The sequence below is a fragment of the Talpa occidentalis genome, unplaced genomic scaffold, assembly GCF_014898055.3.
Source record: "Talpa occidentalis isolate TD23 unplaced genomic scaffold, MPIMG_talOcc4v2.1 talOcc4.15, whole genome shotgun sequence".
NCBI classification, from domain to species: domain Eukaryota; kingdom Metazoa; phylum Chordata; class Mammalia; order Eulipotyphla; family Talpidae; genus Talpa; species Talpa occidentalis.
Window position 1 is genome coordinate 79974225 of NW_023601543.1, and position 23602 is coordinate 79997826.

The window sequence follows — 23602 nt, forward strand, 5'->3', positions numbered from 1 at the left end:
TTGCAGGGGGATGAAAATGTTCTAAAATTGAATTGTGGTGATGGTTACACAGCTCTGAGCATACATTAAAAAAACAACAACAATGACTTGCATACTTTAAACAGGAGAATTGTGCTATATGTGAATTAAATCTTAATAAATCTGCTATCTTAAAAAATGATCCAGGAAAACAGTTCGGCATTTCCTCAAAAAGTTAAACATAGAATTACCATATGACCTGCAATTCTACTCCTAAATATATACCCCAAAGAACTGAAAACAGGGACTCAAACAAGTGTACATACAAACATATGGCAGGAGAGGAAAATAAGGAGAAAGTGCTTACTTTGGAGTCATGGGAATGTTTTGGAACTAGATAGAAGTGGTGGTTATGTAACATTGTGAACGGTGCCAAATGCAACTGAATTGCTCCCTTCAAAATAGCTAATTTTATGTTTTATGAATTTTGCTTCAATTAATTATTTAAAAGAAAAGGCACCCCAAAATTTGAAATTAATATTTCCATTTACATGCAACATTTTAAAAGTTAAAAAACATTTCAAAAAAAGAGAATTTACTTTTACAAGTTGGGGCTGGCCTTTTTTTTTTTCTTTTTAAACCTAAGAAATGTGACTAAATTTAATGAATTCACTCTCTTATAATACATTACTACTATGGTATGAGTCCAGTTGGAGCTTTCAAAAGATTTATGTCATGATGAGCTTATAGACTGGAAAGAATTAGTGCATCTCTTATATCCCTGCTGTCAGAGATTACTAACTCACCAGCACAAATCACCTAGGAGGGAGAAGAGCATTTGATTCCCAGAGAAAGTATTCCACATTAAAGACTTCACCTAAAGTCTGAATAAACTTTGAAAAGCCAAGATGGGGAATAAAAATTTGGGAAACTATAACCTGGATAACAAAGAAATGAAGTTTAAGGGCAAATTATTCACATAATGTCCCAGCTTGTTTGTTTTACTTTAATTTACTTGTGGAGACTACATCCCTTAAAAATTCAAATGAGTTTCAAGCAGATTCCAGTAGCTAAGAGAAAGAACCTCAGTACAAAATAAACAAAGGAAATATTCAGGCCTCTAATTATATAGGGATAGTTGGGGACATGTTATCTATTTAGAAACAACACACTTTTGGGAAAACCAATGATCTACCATTTCCCAAATTCTGACTGGAATATTCTAAAAACATGAGGCAACTCTCATAAAGCTCTGTGCTGATAGCTATAAAAAATAATCTTATCATTGAGATATAAAATGTAATAAAAATTCAATGATGCTACTAAATGTCACATAGCATAGATATAACTATTTATAAACATATTGAAGAAACAGGTATATATTTACAGAAGCTTCCTTGTTCCCTGCCTGAGTTTTAAATTGAGAGATTATATTGGTATATTTTCAACGGACATCAAATCAAACATAAAATATCTCCTAGATAATACTTTATGGTACATCTATAAAGTTACATCTTCCCAATGGTAGCAACCCATGGTACCCCAATATTTAACCTTCGGTGCAAGTGATAATGCTTTGTACAAAATCACAGCGGGCAGCTGGAAAACGTGTGAGTGAATGAGAAGGGGGGGGGGAGATACATTTCACTCCCCCCCTTTCATTCATGAAGACAGGCCCATTCCTAGCACTCACCTATCTCAGACTTACTGTCCTTCGTTGCAGATGAAATGTTACAGCCCATGTCTTCTAAATTTTTTGTTCTTGAATTCAATTCTTCATTCCACGACAAGAATTAAAAGGGGCCTCCCTTTATGTTGTGAAGAGCCACTCCTAGCAGATCCACTTCAGTCACAAATTCTAATGAGGAAGACACATGAGGGAGGAAAGAAAATACCATTAACAACATGTATCTAAGGGCTGCTCAGCAGGATACATTTTATGCTTCTTCTGGACTGCTGTTCATCATGGGGTGTGGAAAGTGATCAGATATAATCTAATCCTGGTTTATTTTCCAAAACACAGCACAGCAACAGAGCAGATACAGATTACTTTTCTGCTACACACAAATTACATTTTCCTCATGCTTTGGTCAAATCAAGGTCTGTAAGAATAAAGCGTTAAAAATGAAAAGAAAAACTGAAATGCACATGTGTGTAATTTCCTAACTGAAATATAGGGAATGGGATATGGAGACTCTGACATATTTAACTGCTCTGGTTTTAAATTCAAAATAATTAAATCTCTCTGGGTTTTTAAAAAGACAAGTATGAGACACATGCAACATATGTAAACAACTATGCCACAGTTCAAATCAAAGAGAATTCTTCGATAATATTTCTCAGAACCAGTCAGGTTATTACTTCTTTCAAAAAAGTAAGAGGGGCCTCTCCTGGTGACGCAGCAGTTGAGCACTGGGCTGCGAAGCTGCCCGCAGCCTCTGCAGTGCCGGTATGATCCCCGGCCACCCGGTCACTGGGCAAGGGTCCCACATGGCGCACAGACCTCTCCTGCAGCGCCTGCTGCTCCCCTCAGCAGTGTATTTCGTCGGTCTGCCTGTTATGGTCCCCATTCTAGCTCTGGTGAATTCTCTCACCCTTCCGTGCTTCTGACTGTACCCAGTGCTTGTATAAATAAATAAATCTTTAAAAAAAAAATTCCCAATGCTCACACTGCACTTCATTAAATTAAAATCTCTGGGAGTTTAAAAAATGCTAATGCCTGGGTCCCATCCTCAGAGATTCTGATGTAATTGGTATTGAGTGGGGGTTAGGCATTAAAATTTTTTAAAGCTCCCCATATGATTCTAATATCAAGCAAAATTTGAGAATCTCCAACAGGGACAGTGGTATAGCAAACCCATAATGCTAGTAATCATCTCATTTTGCTTGGGCTCCGTCCACTGGGAACAGAACTTTTGCAGAGGTCATGTCAGACTTCCAAGGCTTTGGCTTCTGGCATCCGCGCTTTCCTCATTTTTGAAAGTTGGCACTGTTTACCCCTGCCTTCTCTCCATGCTCAGAAATTTCTCAAAGGTTATCTGTAGAGCCTATGAGGACACATCTGATGGGTCCTTCATCATTCTTTGTTGTAGTTTTAATACTGGTGACCTTCTCCCAGCACTTGGATCAATGGTCTCTGACAGGTGTATCAGAAAACTTACCAGGGGAGATTATTTTTTTTTAAGATTTATGTATGTATGTATGTATGTATGTATGTATGTGTATGTATGTATGTATGTATGTATTTATTTATACGAGCACTAGGTACAGTCAGAAGCGCGGGAGGGTGAGAGAATTCACCAGAGCCAGAGCTGGTACAGAACAGGCAGACTGACAAAACACACTGCTGAGGGGAGCAGCGGGCAGCAGGAGAGGTCTGCGCGCCATGTGGGACCCTCCTCCAGTGGCCGGGGAGCAGCCAGGGATCGAACCAGCGCTACAGAGGCTGTGGCCAGCTTCACAACCCAGCGCTCAACCGCTGCACCACCGGGGAGGCCCGGGAGATTATTTTTTAAAAAGCAACTCCCAGGCTTTCCTGGGAGTACCTCAGTTTAAGAAACACTGCTCTCCATATCTCACCTGGGCTTCGCTTTCATTTTTATACTAGTTTTTTCTACCCCTTTGTATGACTACATAAGAGTTGAATGTTGAAAATGTAGGCAGGGGGCCTCCCCGGTGGCGCAGCGGTTGAGCGCTGGGTTGCAAAGCTGCCCGCAGCCTCTGCAGCGCCAGTTCGATCCCCGGCTGCTCCCCGGCCACTGGAGGAGGGTCCCACATGGCGCGCAGACCTCTCCTGCCGCCCGCTGTTCCCCTCAGCAGTGTGCTTCAGTCCTTCTGCCTGCTCTGCTCCCTGCTCTGGCTCTGGTGAATTCTCTCACCCTCCGCGCTTCTGACTGTACCCAGTGCTTGTATAAATAAATAAATAAATCTTTAAAAAAAAAAAAAAAAGAAAATGTAGGCAGGAAACACTGATCTAGCAATAGGAAGTGATACATTTTGATGTCAATTTTCTTTTTTCCAGAAAAAAAGAATAAAGCAATAGCTCTTCAAAGTCACACCTCAAGTAATTCATTGCACAACAAAACAAAATTCCATAGGAAAGGTCACCAGGCACTCAAAAGCATCGAGCCTGAGTATATTTCTCCAGACTATAAGCTCCTAGGTATCTTTTTTTCTAAATTGTCCTTGACTACCTGGCACCTTTTTCACATGCCAAGTGTCTGATAAATGCTAAATGAATGAATAAAGGAATGAATCTAAGCCACAGTCCTTGAAAAAGTTAATTGCTAAAAGTCATTATTCCATTATTTTGTGCACAGATACTTCATTTGATTATACAAACATCCATTTTTAAACCAGAAAATGGGTAATACTAAAACATTCTTTTTTTATATTTTATATTATATAATTCTTACATCATTTTTCATTTTTGCACAATGTATGCATTTTCATTTTGGTTATATTCCCCATACAATTGCACCCCCCCTTATTTTGACCCTAATCCTTCCTCTCCCTGCCCCCCCACCCAGTAGTGTGTCTCTGGTTTATAGTTGCTTGTTGATTTTGATTTTTACTTTGTAATACATTCATTTTTAAAGAATGAGTTTCCATAGCACACCCACCACCAAATCACCCAGAGTCTACTGTGCTCCAGAGAGCAGCAAGTTTTTAAGTGGTATATGTGCCTTTGGGGTCATCTCTAGCTGACTGTAAAACCGATAAAAACAATTTGGGAAAATACAGCTCCTTCCATTCCCTGTCCTCTGTCAGCAATAAAAAAGTCACTTAGTGTGCTAACGAAGTCTCTGAAGAAATAATCTCTGGGGCTTTAAAGGGGTTCTTGAGCGCAAAAGGTATTCACAAAGACCCAAGGGTGTGGCAGTCAGTGACCTGAACCACTAAATAGGTGGATCTTGGCAATAAGCAGCTTGAAACATGCGCAATGCTGCTTCTACCATTATGTATCAAGGATTGTTTCTAAGCATAAACATAAAATAGTGACTCATCATTGGCATGCACTTATAATCTGTAAAAGGAAAGGCCTCTTGCTGAAAGGTTCTTACTAAGTGTGCATTCCGAGGGGTGGCTAATGAGGTAAGAACTGGCGAGCAGTTCTGATGCTGTTCAGTTGTTTTCATTTTAACCACTTTTCACTTTCCCCCGTAAAAATACAAGGAAAGAACAAAAATGGACCCTGGAGTTAATCTAACCTTCTCCATCAAGTGCTAGCCCAGCATACCAAAGTTTTTCATCTTGGTTCTTTATTTTATTTCAAAGTGCATCTCTATTGAACTGCCAAACCTTGGCTCAGCCACCTTGACCTTGATTCCACCCCTGGTGATCTGGATGGGAAATGTGTTGTTTCTGATGCTAGAAACTCAGCTTTTCCTAGAGATGTTGACCTTTTTTTTTTAATATTCATTTATTTATGCATACAAGAATGGGGGTATAGGCCAGAGGTGTGGGGGTGTGAGAGGATTCACCAGAAACAGAGTGATGAGCAGAACAGTCAGAGTGACTGAAATATACTGCTGAGGGGAGAAATGGGTGAGACAGGAGAGGTCTGCTGTGTTATGAGGGTCAGCTCCCTGGCCGGGGATCCAACTCATGCTACAGTGTCTGCTGATTGCTTCATAGTGCTGAGACTTAACCCCTTGCACTACCAGGGAGGCCCTGAGATGCTGACTTTTGTGGAAGATTCCTATTCTAACTCTGAGCCTGAGGAACCCAAATCCGGAACCCACTGTGATTCAACTGGCACCATGCTCCCTCGCCCTGTGGCACCTGGTTAGGTAAATCTAATTCTTCCCCTTTGGACTGTGTAGACATGAGCATGGAGGACAGAGGAAGAGTTAGACTCACCTGCTGCATTCTCTTTGCCATTCATTGAAACAGGGATTTTATAGGCTGATGCTTGTGGTCTAAATATAACTAAGGGGCATAGAGTAGGGCAGAGAGGTACCTGGCAAACCATGCTAGAGAGGACCCCTACTTGACTATCTTTCCACCAGAACACTGTAGCATTTGAGTCTGTAGTCTTCAGTGAATGGGAGTGACTCTTCCTGGCTCATCAGATGAAACAAAAATAAACATGCAACTATAAATCAGAGATATTCTGCAGGGGAGGAGGAGGGAAAGGGATCCAAACGAGGGCGGTAAGAGCACAAGGGACTATGGTGATGGTGCACAGGTGACTTGGTGGTGGAAATTCTATGGGGACTACACCTGAGAAAAGCAAGCAAACATTGTACAAAAATGAACAATGATATGAAATATAAATAAATAATTTTTTAAAAAATCAATTAGGTTAGTCATGTAGCTTGAACTACTTTTAAGTCTAAAAGGAGTGATAAAATATAGATACCAGTTAAACAACTTAAGACTTCTTCAATTCCTTGTTTTCTTGCCTTTGAAATAATCAGGTTTGCTCACACGACTTCAGTGTGAGCAGTTCCACTTATGGCACTCCTTTTATGGAGTCAAAAATCAGGACTCTAGGAAAATGGCGTACTATTCTCACTTCTCTGTCCAGGCAGGCAATTTTAGTGCATTGTTGTGAGATGTTACCACAGAGAACACTGCCCAGATGGTCCGCAGAAGATAGTATGTGTAGACTGGAAGGATTCAAGTGAAATTTTTACTACGCATAAGGAAGCAAGAGTAATGGATGCCCCCGGCCCCCGGTGCCCTTGCACAGCCAGGATTAGTTTGTTTCAACATATTTTAGAGCAAAAAAATTCAATTAATCAAACTTTTCCTATGAAAAAAATTATAAGCAAGACCATGGGGTAAGAGTGGGGAAACCCAGAAAAACAAAAAAGAAAGTTTAAGAAAAGCGAGGGAACTATACTGCGCACCAGAAGATGTCTGCGGGTAAGCTGTTGTTTCATGAGACAGGATCGTGATCGGGAGGCAGCTTGGCCTGGTGCCAGATTTTCCAAAGTCTGTTTGTGGGAGAGTAGTTTTATATGGTTCTAGAAGGAAGGCAAAAAAAGTCCCAATACCAAACACGTTCAGGAGAAGTAGGCTTAAACCAAGTTTCTTGACTGCCAAATCCTCCAAGCCTTCAATACATTAATGTGCATTATGAAGCTCTAAGAAAGAGCTGTGTGACCACTATCTCCCAAATAGTCTAGCAGAACATCATGAACATCTATTGTTCTTAACTACCTAATGCTGGTCAATGGAGTTTGCGGTTTAGAAGTCAGACAAGTCACAGTCTAAATTCTTCTCAGCTAGTCATTAATTCTTCTGAACCTCAGTTTTCTCATTAAAAAAAAAAACAAAACAGGGATACTAATGTATACCTTACATACTTGTACTAAGGACTAGTGAGAGCTCAGTACTAAAAAAAGCCCACTTGAACAAAGAGCAGTTCTTAGCTGGCAAGCTAGAAGGGGCCATGCCAGGGAGGGTACTTACTGTGGTAGATGTGAAACATTGAAACAAAATTTCTGTAGTGTTCAAATTTTTTCCTTCAGAATGTGTTCTTAGGGACCTATCAGAGACTAAACCCCTTCGGTGGCCATAGGCTCTGGGGTAATTGTAGATTCACAAGGAAATAGGCTCTTTTCCCCTGAGAGCACTAAGGTCTGAAAGAATGCTGTACTGGTAATTATAATAATAGCTCAAATCATGACTATTTATTAAGGGGCTACCATTTATCTAGTATAGTGGGTGCTTTATGTTTTATTATTCCAGTAGCTATTCACAGCAAACTTTCAGCCTCCCCATATTACAGATGAAGAAACTGAGATTCTGAAATTCAGTATTGTATACCATGACACAGCTGATTAGTGCAGAACTAAAAACCCGTTCAATTTAATCATCAAAGAATAAAAATGCCTGCCCACTAAAAAGTTAGCCATGCCTTAGTTACTGGATCCAGTCTTATCAAGCTATGTAAGCACAAAATCACTAAAGAAAATTGTTGAACATTGGAAAGAATTGTTTCCCTTTCTTAGAGATAGATGGAAACTTTGTGGTCCTCTAAGATAACAAAAGGCCATAGGAGCTAAAGGAAGATTTCTGAACATGAAGTTGTTTAATTGGGCTCTGGGAATTTCCCACGAAGGGCCTAGAAGGGTATCTCGAAACATCCCTTCCCACATTTTCTAGCTCTCACCCAAGTGGCCACAGAGTTTTTCTAAACATTGAGTTCATTTAAAGTATGTCAAACCCTTCAAATTATAGTCATCTGTACACCTTTTGAAGATGATGGCCACTAATTTGAAATCAGCATCTTTGAGGAGTCATTCTAAAAAATTCCAATAAACTCAAGGAGTGAACATTCTCCATCCCACTGCTACACAATGTAGGTTTATAATGGAGACTTCTGGTTGCCCCAAATACCTAAGAACAAACAAACACATTACCTGTTTCTTCTGCTTGGCAATGTAGATGTCTGTCCTCACCCCAGGTGTTTGAACAGAAATGAAAACAAGAAGAAATCTTCTCGAGGAGATGCAGAGGTCTGAAAGAAAAGAGGTATAATTCCAGGTCTCTCTGAGCACCCCCTACACACATACACGCATACTTACACACTCCAACACATCTCACATCTCTGCAGCTCCCTGAAGGGAGAACTCTTGCTTAAATAAATGAAGAAATATTCACACAGAAACAAAGCAATAACTGAAACTGCTCTGCCTTTTACCCTGCAGGATGAGCCGGGAGTCACTGATCAGGGAGAGGCTGGTCCGCTCTGATACTGCCCTGTTCCTGGCTAGGAGATAAAGGGAAGAGCACAGATAATGGGCTGTGGTCATATGACTGCCTCCCAGGGGACCAGGCTCTGTACTGGCAGCATCAGGCTGCTGTTTGCATAATTTGCATCAGTACAAACACAAAATGAATTTGGGTAAGTAAGGGCAGAGAAGCATTCAGTGGCAGACTCTTAAATCAATTGAAGACGATTTTCAGGAAATACTACGGTAACCTGAGTATAATTAAGAGAAGGAAGTGGGAAGTCCCCCTTGAGACTTGCAAAAAGGCATGGGCATAAGGGAGCAGCTGTTGGGTGCTGGGCTGTACATTTATTTATATGCCATTTTTATTCCTCCAGTTATTCATAATGAGCTGCTTGATGCAGAACCTACCTGTGAAAGGAAGATTCACTTCCCTTCATAACCAGAAAGGAAAGTTGATGTGTGATTTTGCTGAGTTTGTGAAGGAAGACACTGCCACTAAGTGCCAATGTCAGTAGTGGGTGCTACCAGCCACAGTTCTGCCATCTTTTGAGGCAATCTGGTCTTGTTCCCAGAGTCCCATGCAAACTGCAGCTGCACACATGAATTTTCCTACAATGCCTCAGTTTCTGAGCTTACTAGCCTCAGGCCTCTCAAGCTAGGATTTAAAGGACTCCACTCATAACCAATTTATAACTTCACCTGAGCTGCTCTTTAGCCAATTCCTTTCTGCAGTTGAGAGCCACAGGAGAGCCAGTAAAGTGGTTACCTAGCTTGCTATTTAATCTAATGGAGTCCCTTTAAAAATAACTGGCAAGGCAGTTCTGGGCATCAGAACTCCTATTAGCATATTAAATATTATCAGAGGGCCTCATTATGAGGCAATACAACCATACAGGTTTCCATGGCAAGGACTTTAGACCAGGAACTGAAGAAGCTGCCATACACATTGTAAATGATAGTATAATTATCCAGGCTCCCCCAAAATAGTGGACAATGTCTCCCTATGGCTGTATTCCAGCCAAATGCCTATCCAACCCTCAATGATTGACTGATAGCTATGTCCAGATATAGTTGTTCAAATGTCACCTCCTCTGTGTGAAGCTTTTCCTGAATCACCAAAGCGGAGTTAGTCATTCTGTCTTCTGGATCTCAAAGCTATGTGTGTGTCCAATTATAGAGTTGCTCAAAGTATGCTGCAATTTGTCTTTTTACAGTAAAATCTTAAAGGTGAAAGATTCATTTCATTCTTCTTGGTATCCCGAGTGCCAAATGCATAAGAGGTACTCACCAAATATTTCTTATATTGCAGAAAGAAAAGAAAGGAATATAAGAATTCGTGGTTTGGGTAATTACATCAATGGCCAGCCTCAGGCCCATAAATTGGATTGGCTGTGCCCTTTATGTGATTGTTATTTTGACTTTGCTTAAAATAAAGAATGTCACTTATTTTTCCACAGTATGAAGGATGCTAAAGTATTATTTTGAGCACCACAAAGCACCTAATGCCATGCTCCAAATGTGAAATGAATCAGCACTGATGTATGTGAATAAATCATAATAATGATAAAATATTGGGCACGTACCATGTTGTAGGTACTTGTTAATTTGACATGTGTTGTTCTGATTTAATCCCCACACCATCCTGTGGGGCATATACGATTATTACCCCTTTTTTACACATTAGGAACTATAGCCCAAAGTCAAATAGCAAATGAGTGAGTGTTGGAATGTGAGCCTGGGCACTGTGACTCCAGAGTCTGATTATAAGTGTACACAGTGACATGGGGAAGCTTTAGCCAGCACCTTACGTGTTTGCAAAATGAAGGTTCTAGCCTCTTCTCAGACGTTCCCTGGCCAGCTGGGCAAGGAAGAGTTCTCCCAGTCTAAAAAGGAAAAAAATAACAGGCAAAGTACTGTTAACAGTTCTAAACTCACTCATTAACAGATTTAAGGTGGGACAACTTCTCAACTGGCACATCATCATATGAAAACAGCCAGCAGGAAAGATGAGAGTTCAGTTCTCCTCTGGGAAAGGCCTAATCTTCCTTACTCGGATGCCTTGTACTCTTCCATTAAATTCAACACTTTAGTGTGCACCCCCATGTGACAGGCATTGTGCTGAGGAACAGGCACATAAATGGTGAACAAAAGGGACATGAATGAAGTGGGGTTACCACATAAATACAAAATTAAAATTACAAATTAAAATCTGTCTCCCCTATTGGAATATAATATCCAGGTATCTAAAACAGTGCCAGTAATATCCAGGTATCTAAAACAGTGCCAGATATTACACGATAAATGAAAGCTGCACAGTATAATAAAAAGGCTAAGCAATAGGCACAGTGAATGCCCTATCCCAGAAAGAAGGATAAGGGAAAGCTTTCTAAAAAAAGTGATGCTCAGGTTAGATGTGATGGTTGAACAGCTGTAAGTTAGGAATTAACTGGAAGAAAAGAGACCAGGGAGAGAAGAGGGTGCTCTTGTAGACATGTGTATTTTACAATACTTAACAAGGACACAAAATGGCAGAAGTGAAATTAAAATTAGAATGAACTCAGTTAAGGGCCTCCCCAGTGGCACAGCGGTTGAGCGCTGGGTTCGATCCCCGGCCACTGGGCGAGGGTCCCACATGGCGCGCAGACCTCTCCTGCCGCCTGCTGCTCCCCTCAGCAGTGTATTTCGTCAGTCTGCCTGTTCTGCTCTCTGCTCTGGCTCTGGTGAATTCTCTCACCTTCCCGCGCTTCTGACTGTACCCAGTGCTTGTATAAATAAATAAATAAATCTTTAAAACAAACAAAAAAAGAATGAAGTCAGTTCATAGTTATAATACTGCAGCTGGACTTATGAGTGAGTGGAGAAGCTCAGACAGGACTGGTCTCTCAGTCAGCCAATGGTAAGTTGCCATGTTGGAAAGGCCCACATGGCAAAGAACTGAGGGACATCTCTGGCCAGACCATGGAATACTAGTACTTAGCAATAAAAGGAACAAACTACTGATATGTACAACCTGGATGTATCCAGCGACATCATGCTGAGTGAAAGAAGCCACGCTGAAAAGGTTACATACAAGTACGTGCCTTCCATGAAAGACAAAGCTGCAGTAACAGAGAAGTGATCAGTGGCTGCTAGGGTTTATAGGTGGGGGATGGCATGACTAAAGAGAGACAGAAGAGGGAGTTTGGGAGGAGTGATGTTCTGTACCCGGGTTATCCTGTATCTGTACGCTGATAGTCTATGCTAGTGACGGTTACACTAATCTATCCATGTGTCAACATTCACAGAATTGTACCAAAAAAAAAACCTGCTTTTACTGTACACTAAGTTGAAAATAAATTTTTTAAAAAGCTTCACAGAGAACTGGGCCTGGTTTGCCTTTGGGTGTGCAGAGAGTAACAACCCTGTGGGCTGACTTTGATGGCCAAAGGCCTTCATAAGTCACAGCCAGAAGCAATGTCGTATGCTATAAATTGTGAGCACTAAGGAAAACACTTGCTCTTCCCTCTGACTTACTTTTAGCTCCTATCCATGGGGAAAACTCAAAAACCAGAGATCCCCAGCAAAATAGGAATGTCATCCATTCTTTACTCAATAGATACCTACTGAGCATGTTCCAGCTACAAGGCAGGGATGCAAAGATGAATATATTCTCATTCACTTCCCTATCAAGTTCACAGCATAATAAGGAACACAGGCCTGACCACAAATAATTTAAGAGAGGAAATGTACGTATAGAGATATGTCCAGAAGGAAACACACTCTGCCAAGGCAAGTCAGGAAATGTTTCATAGAGCATAAAGGTGGGAAAGGCATTCTGGGAAGCACAGGAGTAGGTTATATTTGAGTCGTGTTTCCAGAGTCAGAGGGATAGAGGGTGTAGAAAATGGAGGAGGAGGATGTGAGCCTGGAAGGTAGGTTGGTGCCAACTATAATCATGCTTATAAATCATAACTTAGAATACAGACTTTAACCTGTCCATCAGGGATTTTAATCTCAAATACTTACATGGGCTGGGCATATGATATAAATGAATAAAGCAGTGGGTGAGGACGATGGGATGTACTAGAGAGTCTTTGTCTAAGGAGTCAGCTGCTAATTTGGTAGCTGCCTCTTAAGCTCCCATCTAGATACCTTGGCCTAGTATTGCCCAGTGTGATTTTTCAAGAGAAGTTGAACATATTTTTATGTAAAACCTCCCTATTTTTAAATGTCAACACGAGCATATTTCTACAAATTTAAGAGGCCATTGATTACATGGTGCATTATTTTATATACCAATAAGAAAGGAAAAAGCCACCCATCAAACTATGACACTCTATTTTAAGACACATTCCAATTTGAGAGGCACTAAAATGTGAAAAAAAAAAAAAGTGCATGAAATACAATAATTCTCATTTTCTCAAAACACTACATAGACTCCATGGATTCAGTGTGAGACTGCCAGATTGCAAACTCTGTTTAAGTAAAGGGGAGCTTGAGGGTGATTTGATCATATTCAAGCTATACAAAGACCACGCTGAGGGTCAGAGGATGAACAAGCCACCACAGGAAGACCAATGAGGAAGCTCCTATAACAATCCAAGACTCAGATGATAGGGGCTGAATGAAATCTTTGCCAGTGGGGATGGACAAAAAGGATCAAATGTGAAAGCTTTTTAGGTAATAAACCCCACTGGACCCAGACTGGATATGGGGGATGTATGAGAGAGTCATCGAGAATGATTCCACATTTGGAATAATAGACTTGTCAATTCTTCAACAATACAGCAATGGCCCACATGATGACAATTCAGTCAAAGGCAGACTGCATATCTGATGGTGGTCCCCAAATTCCTATTGCCTAGTGATGCCCTGGAAGTCCTAACGTCACAGTGTTCTGCACTGCAGCAGTCTCATACATCTTGTGGTCACCTGTCTCTAGATGATATCATTTTCCTGCAGTTTGATTTCACCTCACATAGTTTTGCTCACTATGACCCAGAAGCACACAAAACCCACCATTAATATCATGTTCCCAAATAACACATTCCTCAGGCAATAGCCTTATCATGAAGTAACTCATGACCATAATTGCTGAGTGTCTACCATGTGCCAGGCACTACTCTGGGCACTGGGGGGTACAATGATGGACAAGACAGACATGGTCCCTGTCCTCAAGCAATTTAGTCTAGAGGATGATGACATTAATTGCAGTAGAGTATTAATGGGTACAGGGTTAGGACATGAAGGAATACAAATCTGTTTATGGTGTAGAAAAATATCTGAGTGCCTATGAAATGTCCCTTAGGCAGTAGAAGTCCAGGACATAAATCCAGTCTGCAGATTCTGAAGAGAGAGGTCATCAGGTTACCTATAATAGCTGAAATGATTTCCAGGGGATGAGAAAGAAGAAGGAGAAACCAAAGAAAACTTAAAAAGGAGCAATGGAGAAAGAGAGAGGCCTAGGAGAGGCCTCAGGGAGCCCCCTATTACCATACAATTCAATACACTTTTATGTATGATAACTACAGAGAAGTCATTTACCTTGGCAATGTACCAAATCTGAAAAGTCAGATTTTCAGAGTTATAGATGTTTCACATAAATTCCAAATAGGCTATCAGAATTGCTTCTTATTTAGAGAATTGTGATATTTTTAAATATTGCCACAATCTGTTCCTTCAGCTTGTATGCGCTCGGGTTTTATACGTATCTCAGTTTGACATCTAGCATGAGTCAATGGCAGAGCAATGGTACTTCCTTACTACTTGTTTTCCTTTTGCAGGCGCTATAATGTGCCATTCTAAGACTAAAGAAGACAAAGACTATCCATTTATACAACTCCCTCTCATATCAAGGCACTGGCAATTGGCACTAATCTAGGGACAGACTATAGAGTCCCTTACAAGACCATCATGACATGACGGTGCCTTGGCCCACAACTCTGTAGCCAGAGAACCTGTGATGTGATAAGATATTGTGGTCCTTTGCACTTGTTCAAAAAGGCCCTTCATTTTATTTTATTTATTTATTTTTTAAAGATTTATTTTTATTTATTTATACAAGCACTGGGTACGGTCAGAAGCGCGGGAGGGAGAGAGAATTCACCAGAGCCAGAGCGGGGAGCAGAGCAGGCAGAAGGACCAAAGCACACTGCTGAGGGGAGCAGCGGGCGGCAGGAGGGGTTTGCGTGCCATGTGGGACCCTCCTCCGGTGGCCGGGGAGCAGCCGGGGATCGAACCGGCACTACAGAGGCTGCAGGCAGCTTCGCAACCCAGTGCTCAACTGCTGCGCCACTGGGGAGGCCCAAGGCTCTTCATTTTATAGGAGAAGAAACCAGGCCCAGAGAGGTGAATGGCTTCTCCAAAATCATAGTCTCGTGACATGGTGCCCAGCACTCTTCCCATTACATAATGGTAACCCAATTCCACCCCACAAAGACAGCTCTAATTTAGTAAATTTTAAAGTATGATAAATACCATATAGAAAACAAAAAGTCCACAAGAGGTGTCCAAACAACTAAACAGAGAAAGATCATTAAGTTTCAATCATATGGCTCTATGCCTACCCAGATACCATTCACTGCATCTACTCCATTAAGAGCTCTGACTACCCTTCCCTCTTAAGTTTTATTAGTTCCTCACCAATGAACGGATAATAAACTCCTAGATCTTCACTTTGTTGGTTGTTGAATGTTTTAGCCTGACCTGCAGGCTCAGGATACCATCCATCCTCAGGTTTACAGATCTTATTTGAAGAGGCTGCCTCAGCCTCTTCTGGGATTTTCCACAGGGAGATTCTAGAATGATTCTTCAATAGGTTACCTTGGCAACCCCACAATGCTGGATGGAGATCTGACAGTACCTACCAACAGCATGTGAATATAACCTGGATGAGAGAACCACTTCCTGCTTATTAGAAAGGTTTCTTTCTTTAGAAAAAGCTTTCTTTCTGCCACCATTGCCTTCCTGTCAACATTTTTGTGTTTGTGAACATAAAAACAAAGAATAGTTGGTTTCTTAGAGAACACTGAAATTACTAGCTAAAACAAGGCCTAGGGAAAGGCTTTCTTTTCAAAACCTTTGCTACTATTTCCTCAGATGATGAATAATTTATGGTGAAGCTTTTGGAAAACTTTTAGAAGAATTTCCTTTATGAGCACTTATTCTTGTCTTGGTTTTATTTATATATTCATTCAACAAATATTTGTTAAGCATCTATCATGTATCAGGCATGTTCTAGACCATGGTAATACATGAGTTAAGAGAAGTGACAAGGTCCCAGCCCTCATGAAGTTTATAGCCTTGTCAGGGAAGTAGACATTAATCAAATAATGTGAAAACAAATGTGAAATTGCAAAGGAGACTTAAGTGCATCATAAAAGTGAGTCAGGAGGTCAAGCAAAGGCTGCTGTGAGGAAGGAAGCTTTGAACTGACATCTGAAAAAGGAATACAGATTACTTAGGTGAAGGTGTTGATAGGGGGATGGGGGTCAAGCATACATGTGAATTAAGGCCCAGTGACCTTTTAGGTAACTGGAATCTATGATTTGGGAACTTTCAAAGAAGAATCTAGGGTTTAACATAGGTCTTTAGTTAACTAAAGCTGAGTTGGTATTTTAACCAATATGCTAAAGAATACACAGTCTGAGAGTCTCATTTACATAAAACTCTCTAAAATAGTGCTATACAAACATTAATGTGTTTATTTATCACCTGGGGATCTTGTTAAAACACAAATTCCTGGCCAACAAGCACCAGAAAAAATGCTCAACATCACTTATCATCAGGGAAATGCAAATCAAAACCACAATGAGATAGCACCTCACTCCCATGAGAATGGCCCACGTCAAAAAACACCAGAAACAATAAATGGTGGTGATGGTATGGAGAAAAAGGAACCCTCATATACACTGTTGGTGAAAATATAGACTGGTGGAAATGTAGGCCCTAAGGAAAATAATATAGAGGTTGTCCAGAATATTAAAAATAGATGTCTCATATGATCCAGCAATTCCACTCCTTGGTATTTATCCAAATAATAAAAAGCTCCAATTTGAAGGGATATATGCACTTCTATGTTCACTGCAGCACTATTTACAATAGCCAAGTTAATGGAAACGACCTAAGTGCCCACCAACAGATGAGTAGCTAGAGAAGATATAATACATATCCATATAAGGCAATACTACTCCACTGGAAAAAGAGATGACATCTTGCCATTTGTAACAACACGGATGGAACTGGAGGGGATTATGCTAAGTAAAAATCACAAGGAGAAAGAGAACTATTGGGTGATAGTACTCGTATGTGGGATACAGAGAAACAAAACAAAGGAACAGACAAACTAAACCAAAACCCTAAAAATATGACTGTAGAATTGAGGCTACTAGCAGAAGAGGGTGGAGGTAGGAACAAAGCAGGGAGGGGCCCAACGGCCTGTGGTTGAGAACTATGGGTACTTTGGTGGTGGGTGCATTGTGGTAACATAGAGCCAAACAGGTATGAACCTAGTCCCCTGAATCATATATGGTATTGTAAACAATGCTACCTCAATAAAAATAATTTTAAAAAATAATGTCTCCTTAAAAAAAAGAAAAACACAGAGATTCCTGGGCCCACACCCTAAGGGTTCTGATTCAGTACATCTGGAGCAGAGTTCATGAACTTGTTTTTCTAATTAAGCTCCCAAGTGATGATGAAGCATGTTGGAGGTGTCACTACGCTGTAACACAGTATAACTTCTGTTTGTTTAAAATTCTATTTCTTTTTCAACCCACTCTTTCATGATTTTTAAAGTCAAACTCTATTCTACAATGTTCTTGTGATTTTTTTTATGGTCAATTCAGTAGTATTGCCACAAGTTAAAGATCTCAGATATTTGAAAAGAATGAGAGTGATAACAATTATAAGCAAACTGAGGTATCAATAATACAGTGAAACTTCACTAGTTTATTTCAATGAGGTGTGCTGTCATTCTTAGCAAAAAGTCTGATGAGTTTCCTCATTTTAAAAAATGGGGGTAATATTTAAATAATCTAAATGGAAAAATCTTCATAAATCATAACACGATAAACAAATATCAGTTTTTAAGAAATGTATATAAATTAACCTGATGTAACTAAGGTTAGGAAATTTCTATGTTTAGTCACCCTTTTACTTTAACAGATACACTTTCATTTTTTGAATGAAGCTCTGGATGTTATATTATGTGAGATAAAAATAACCTCCCTTTTTAGGTCTGTTTCTTACTGCTGAACACAGTTCCTACTAATCATGCCATGCTCCTGGCTCCTGTGGCTAGGTGTAAAGGACACTATGAAAATAAGGATCTGGACTGTTTTTATCCATGAAGGCTTTGAAGTTAATAAAGGCCCTAGATCAATATATTGTCTTTAAAAATTAAAAATGAAGTCTGCTGTGCTTGGAAGAGCAGGGAGACCAGGAAAGGGGGCCAGGAGTAAGCTCTTGTAATTTCAAGGAAATATCAGGTCTGCCACATACAACCCAGGGACAAACGGTAATTTATATAACTTCTCTGAGTCTCAGTTTCCTCATTTTAAAAAATAGGGATAATATTTAAATAGAATAATCTAAATAGAAAAATCTTCATGAACCATAACATGCTAACTGAATATTAGCTGCCATTTCTAGGAATAACCTGCACTTCCTGAGTGGATGCACTCAGGAAGAAAGAAAGGTGGTCTCTCTGGGGGTCGGGATGTGTCTGCGAGCATAACAGAATTTGGCGCTAGAGTCAAACTGCTTGGGGTCATATGCTGACCCCACCACTGAACAGGCCTGTGTGAGCTTGGGAAAATTACAAAACCTGTTTCTTAGAAAGCAGGGATAATAATAGTACCAGTCACACTGAATGGAATAAGGAATAAAATACGTATAGTGGCAGGCACTGATAGCTGCCTAACCGATATTCATTCTCCCTTGCAATAAAACCGTTTTGTTCTAGGTGGCAATGGGCTCATCCAATAAAACTTGATTTTGCCAGGTTCCCTTGCCGATAGGGGGTGGCCATGTGACCGAGTTCTGGCTAATGAAATATAAGCAGAAATCTACTGGCTGAGGCTCCCAGAAAAGTTACTTTTCTGATTGAAGAAAACAAGAAAACAACCAGACACAGCTGGCACGAGCCCTTTCCTCCTTGCCATTCCCCCATTCTGCCGGAAGCAGGACACAATGTCTGCCTGTACCCTGGCTTCATATCACATGAGGAAAAAAAAAAAAAATCCCTCTGTTAACTCCCTGATATTTCATTTGCCTTATTACGGGCAGTCAAACCCGTTCTCTAACCAGTGCACTTGTAACGCTGTTTGAGTGGTGCCTGGCTCCCAGTTAGCACTCAATAAATGTTAGCCATCATTAGTATTTGCTGAGCATTCTGTTCCCTAACCAAGTGGCTAGCAAGTACTCCCCTAACTTCCTTGCAACCCCAATTTTCCTTTCTGAAATCAACCCTCTCCCTATTCTCAGCCATAGTTTGCATGGACTTGACACCACCTTCCACCCTTAAGTATGGGCCCCGACGGGCTCAAGCCAAGTAGCCCAGCCCACTACTCAGGCAATGGTGACCGTACAAGAATGAGCACTTACCTCAGCCTACGGCAGTTAGCATATCCTCTTCTAGCAAAATATAATGTTCTGGGTGGACATGTAGCTTAAGACAGGCGGTATGAGTGACTCTCGGGACTCCCAGGGACACAAACTCAGTCTTCTCCCCCAAGTGTGGTGCTCTGAGCAAGGCTGTGCCAGGAGGAGAGCCAGTTTGGGAGCCAGTTTGAGTAGCACAGTTCCCTGTGCAACTGACACACGAAAAAGGGCAGACGAAGACAAGGACAGGGAAATGGAGCTGGGGGCTTCATTATCAATCTCTGGATAAAATTTTACCTTTGGAATTTCAAGTTAGAATCAGTTGAAACTGGTTTTGCTAAACTCAGCTTGGGTGGAACTTTCTGTTACTCGCAAGCACAAAATACCTTCTGATACTATGAGTTAAAAAAAAGAACAATTTAATGTAAGGTTTACACACCTAGAGGGGAACTTTTCAAACACTAGTCTAGCATAACTATTTCATCAAATCTATAGTTCAGTACAATATAATTTCATATCCAAATCACCCTTCCAAAGGAAACAAACAGCAATAAAATCTACAATTTGCAACTGGGTAAATTATTCAAATGTCTCTCCCAAAAGAAAACTAGCCATTCAAGTGTTTGTTTTTGTTTTTTTGTAAACACGACCAGGAGGACTCCTTTAAGAACAGATGTGCATCTAGGTTTTATAGTGAATGCTGGACTCAGAGGCAGACAGTGGAAACCTATGACTAATATTAAAATAATATTCACAGACAGTTGTCATGGCAGCCTGCTCATTTTGCACAAAATAGAACCCAATGAATTTTAACAGAATTTAGCAGAGGAAGGCTGCTAGCCTGCAGATAGCCTGTAACTGAGTTACACATCATACTGATTGGTTTGGGTATTATTATTGAATATAGCCTTCAGACTATACCCTAGTTGCAGCCTCCCAAATCACAAATACTTAAAATCACTAACAAAAACACATAATAATAAGACCTGTATCACTCTTGAAATCTTCCATCAGAGTATGAGGAACTTATACTTAGAGGCAAGTACCATTGTGTGCACAGTAGAACCCACTTGTAAATCTAAAGACAGTAAGTGTTAAGGAAGTAGAGGGAGAGGGAGTAGCCCATTTCAATTCCTTCCCCAATTAACATGAACTGGATGCTGCCAGCAGACATTTCCTTCTACGTGGAAGAGTAGCCAAATTGTCCCATGGTAAGTTACACAGTCCCAGGGGAGTAACTGTAGAAACTAGAAGCATCTCAAGACATATAAATAAAGGAGAGGTGATATGAGCTGATCTGTTTCTCTCTTGCATGACTATCTCTATAAAATCTAAGCTCAATGAATGGGACCGTGAGTGATTTTGGAAATTCCAGATAGCTGGTGTCGAAAGGCATACCACGTGAGTCCATCTCTACCATTACACAGGCTTTGACATATCACCCTGCCCCCTCCACCTCTGTCTTCTCTTCCCTCGAGTTTCCTCTTTAAGAGACAGGAGATAGGGTCTAATTAAAATTCAATAACATCCTAAGTTAGGAAACCACATCCAGTCATTATCATCCATTGGAACATTATGCATCCATTGGAGCAAATTCATCCTTTGGGCTAATTAATGTTCTTAAACTGCTTGAGATGGGATAACGTCTCATACTTTAAAAAAAAAAATAAACTCCCACACTGCCCAACACAGTGCTCCTAGACATACTGCAGGCATGTGATAATAAACAACTTCACATAAGGGACTGGAACACAGGGCAGTCGCTGATGGATAGATAAAAGATGTTGTCAAAATGGTACGAAGACAGGTAAGGGCGAGAGATGTAGAAAGGCTAAATCAGCAGGGATTGTATTTTCCTCATGGAACTAAAACTCCCACTAAACAGTAGAATTTAAAATTAGGGGGTTTATTTTTTACATATGACAGGGAGTTTAGAAGTAGGAAATCCAGGGCTGAGATGCCAGGCACCGTCTTTCTTTCATCCAAGCCATGTGGCTTTCTCCTTCATTACTGTCAACTCATGGTCACACAATGGCTGTTCTACCTCCAGCATCGATCACATCTGCAATTCGGACAGAACTAAAGAACTAAAGGCAAAATGGGCAGATCAACTGAGTCTACTTCCTTTGAAAGAAAAGGTTTTGGAAGCCCACCACGTCTGTACATCTCATTGGCTAGAACTGTGTCCGTCTCTCCCAGCTAGAAGGGAGTCATTTTGCTGGACATATTGCTAAAGCAAAGAGCAGTGCAGAGATTCAACACCACGTATGGGGTCGGATGGCCTGGGGGTAAAGCCCTGCTCCTTTATTTACTAGCTGTATGACTTAGTTAAGTTACCTAATTACTCTGTGCCTGGGTTTCCTCATCTGTAAACTAAGCACAGTAACAGGCCCTTTCTCACAGGCTTCTTGTGAGGGTTAAAAGAGTTAATATGAAGAAAGAGTTTAGAATAGTCTCTCATACATAGCAACCATTATACAAGAGTTTATTCTGCTTATTTTTATTACTGATGAAAGAAGAATGGATATTTGATAAGCAACTAGCAGTTGCTGCCACGGATGTGTTGCCTACTATAACTTTATGTGTCCTGGTTTCTGTGCCACCTGTGAGCAAATGCCCGATGCCAGTTGAGAATAGCCAACTCCCCAGGAAAGAGGGAAACCAAACCCTGCCCCTGTCAGAAGTGGCTTTTGTCATGACCTCTTTCCCCATTTACTGGCAACTAAGGGTAACCAAAACTTCCAAGTGTTCAAGCCAGGGCACCAATGCCAGCCACTGTGCTGATGCATATGCATTTTAGACATGAATCAGTAGGACTCCTGGATGTGACAATAAGCCCAAGTCAACTGGCCTAAGCAAAACTGGGGATGCAATCTTCAAATAATTGAAGAACCAGTGGGTATACTTAAGGCATGAATGGTGGAGGCCTTAAATGGTAGTGCCCAGTCTCTGCTGCTCACTTCTAATCCCTTGCTGTTGGCTCCATTCACAGACTGAGTAAGTAGCAAATATGCTCCATGCTTTGTGGTCACCCACTAACTTCTCACATCCTTCTTATGTTTTGGTAATTCCTCATTGACTCCTACCTCCCTGAAGGAGAAACAAGAAATTTGCTTTTCCAGTCACTCTTACAGCAAGAGCATAGGCATGTAACCTCGGCTCTGCAATACACCTCAATTTAGAAGAGGGCAAGGTGAGGGCCTCCCCTGGTGGTGCAGCGGTTGAGCGCTGGGCTGCGAAGCTGCCCGCAGCCTCTGCAGCACCAGTTCAATCCCTGGCTGCCGGCGGGGGTCCCACATGGCGCACAGACCTCTCCTGCCGCCGGCTGCTCCCCTCAGCAGGGTATTTCATCAGTCTGCCTGTTCTGTTCCCCACTCTGTCTCTGGTGAATTCTCTCACCCTCCCGCACTTCTGACTGTACCCAGTGCTTGTATAAATAAATAAATAAATCTTTAAAAAAAGAAGAAGAAGAGGGCAAGGTGAGGCATGGGGGATTATGAAAGCCATCTTCTGACAAGGTTAGTGGCTGAGCGGCGCAGCTTTTAGAGGCAACAATGATAGAGCTTCTAGGTCCCATCACTGGCTTGAGTTGCTAACTCTGTACTCAAAGGCGGCAGCAGTGGGTGTCTGCTGGTGCAGCACCAAGAAAGATCTAGCCATTATTCCTGGCTTTGGAGGCTCCAAAGGCCTTGCGGAAATCCTGTGAACCACTGAATATCCTTTAATAAACTCATCTTCTTCAACAAGCAACAACGCTAAGTCAACTTAAGTGATGTTATACTTTGGTAACAAACAACCCAAACTTTAGGTGGCTTACAATAATCAAAGTTTCTTCAGCATGCCTCTTCCTTGGCCAGAACAGACTGGCTGAAGTTCTATAACACATGGTCTTCCCTCCAAGACTCAGGCCAAGCTCCCTCTGGGACACTGCTGTTCTCATAGCAAAAGGAAAAGACACTGAACTCTCCAACCACAGCGGCTCTTCACGCTTTGGCTTGGAACTTTTGCCCACATCCAGCTGGGCAAAGCAAATCACTCAGTCAAGCCTATCAGGCAAGTATAAACATCCTACGTGGGAAAAAGCAGTGAAAATTCTGAACAAGTGGGTTGCTGCTGCATGCTAGGAAGAGCCCTGTCTGCTACAACGTAATAGAGGAGAGCAGACCCTGCAGCCTCTGGATTACTTCATGTTCAAGCCCAGTGTGAACAGGAAAGTATCTCTTCTTGGGAACTCAAGCAAAACCCCAGGATTAGCTCCAGATGTGTGTTCTTCCTGGGGCCATATTTAGGGGTGGACAACAGGAGAATTGGCTCTGGCAGATTGCAGTGCCGCCACCAAACAGTAAAAGCACAAACAAGTGATTAAAATACCA

General features: G+C 41.2%; 1 protein-coding gene across 6 annotated transcripts in view; it reads right to left on the reverse strand.

Annotated features, from left to right (window-relative positions):
• Positions 1-23602, reverse strand: part of PPEF1 (protein phosphatase with EF-hand domain 1) — a 124166-nt gene that overhangs the window by 97474 nt on the left and 3090 nt on the right. For 2 of the 6 annotated variants that reach the window (XR_008552039.1, XM_054695819.1), the window contains exons 3-5: positions 10452-10531; positions 8334-8431; positions 1652-1816 (exon numbers count right to left, since the gene is read on the reverse strand). Coding sequence is in view for 5 of the 6 variants with exons in the window: in XM_054695819.1 (XP_054551794.1) it covers positions 1652-1700 (49 nt within the window). In the remaining variant the exon portion in view is untranslated. Of the gene's footprint in view, positions 1-1651; positions 1817-8333; positions 8432-8614; positions 8684-10451; positions 10532-15269; positions 15430-23602 lie in introns of those variants that run through there. The other 4 variants (XM_054695821.1, XM_054695820.1, XM_037512642.2 and 1 more) reach the window with 4 other exon arrangements.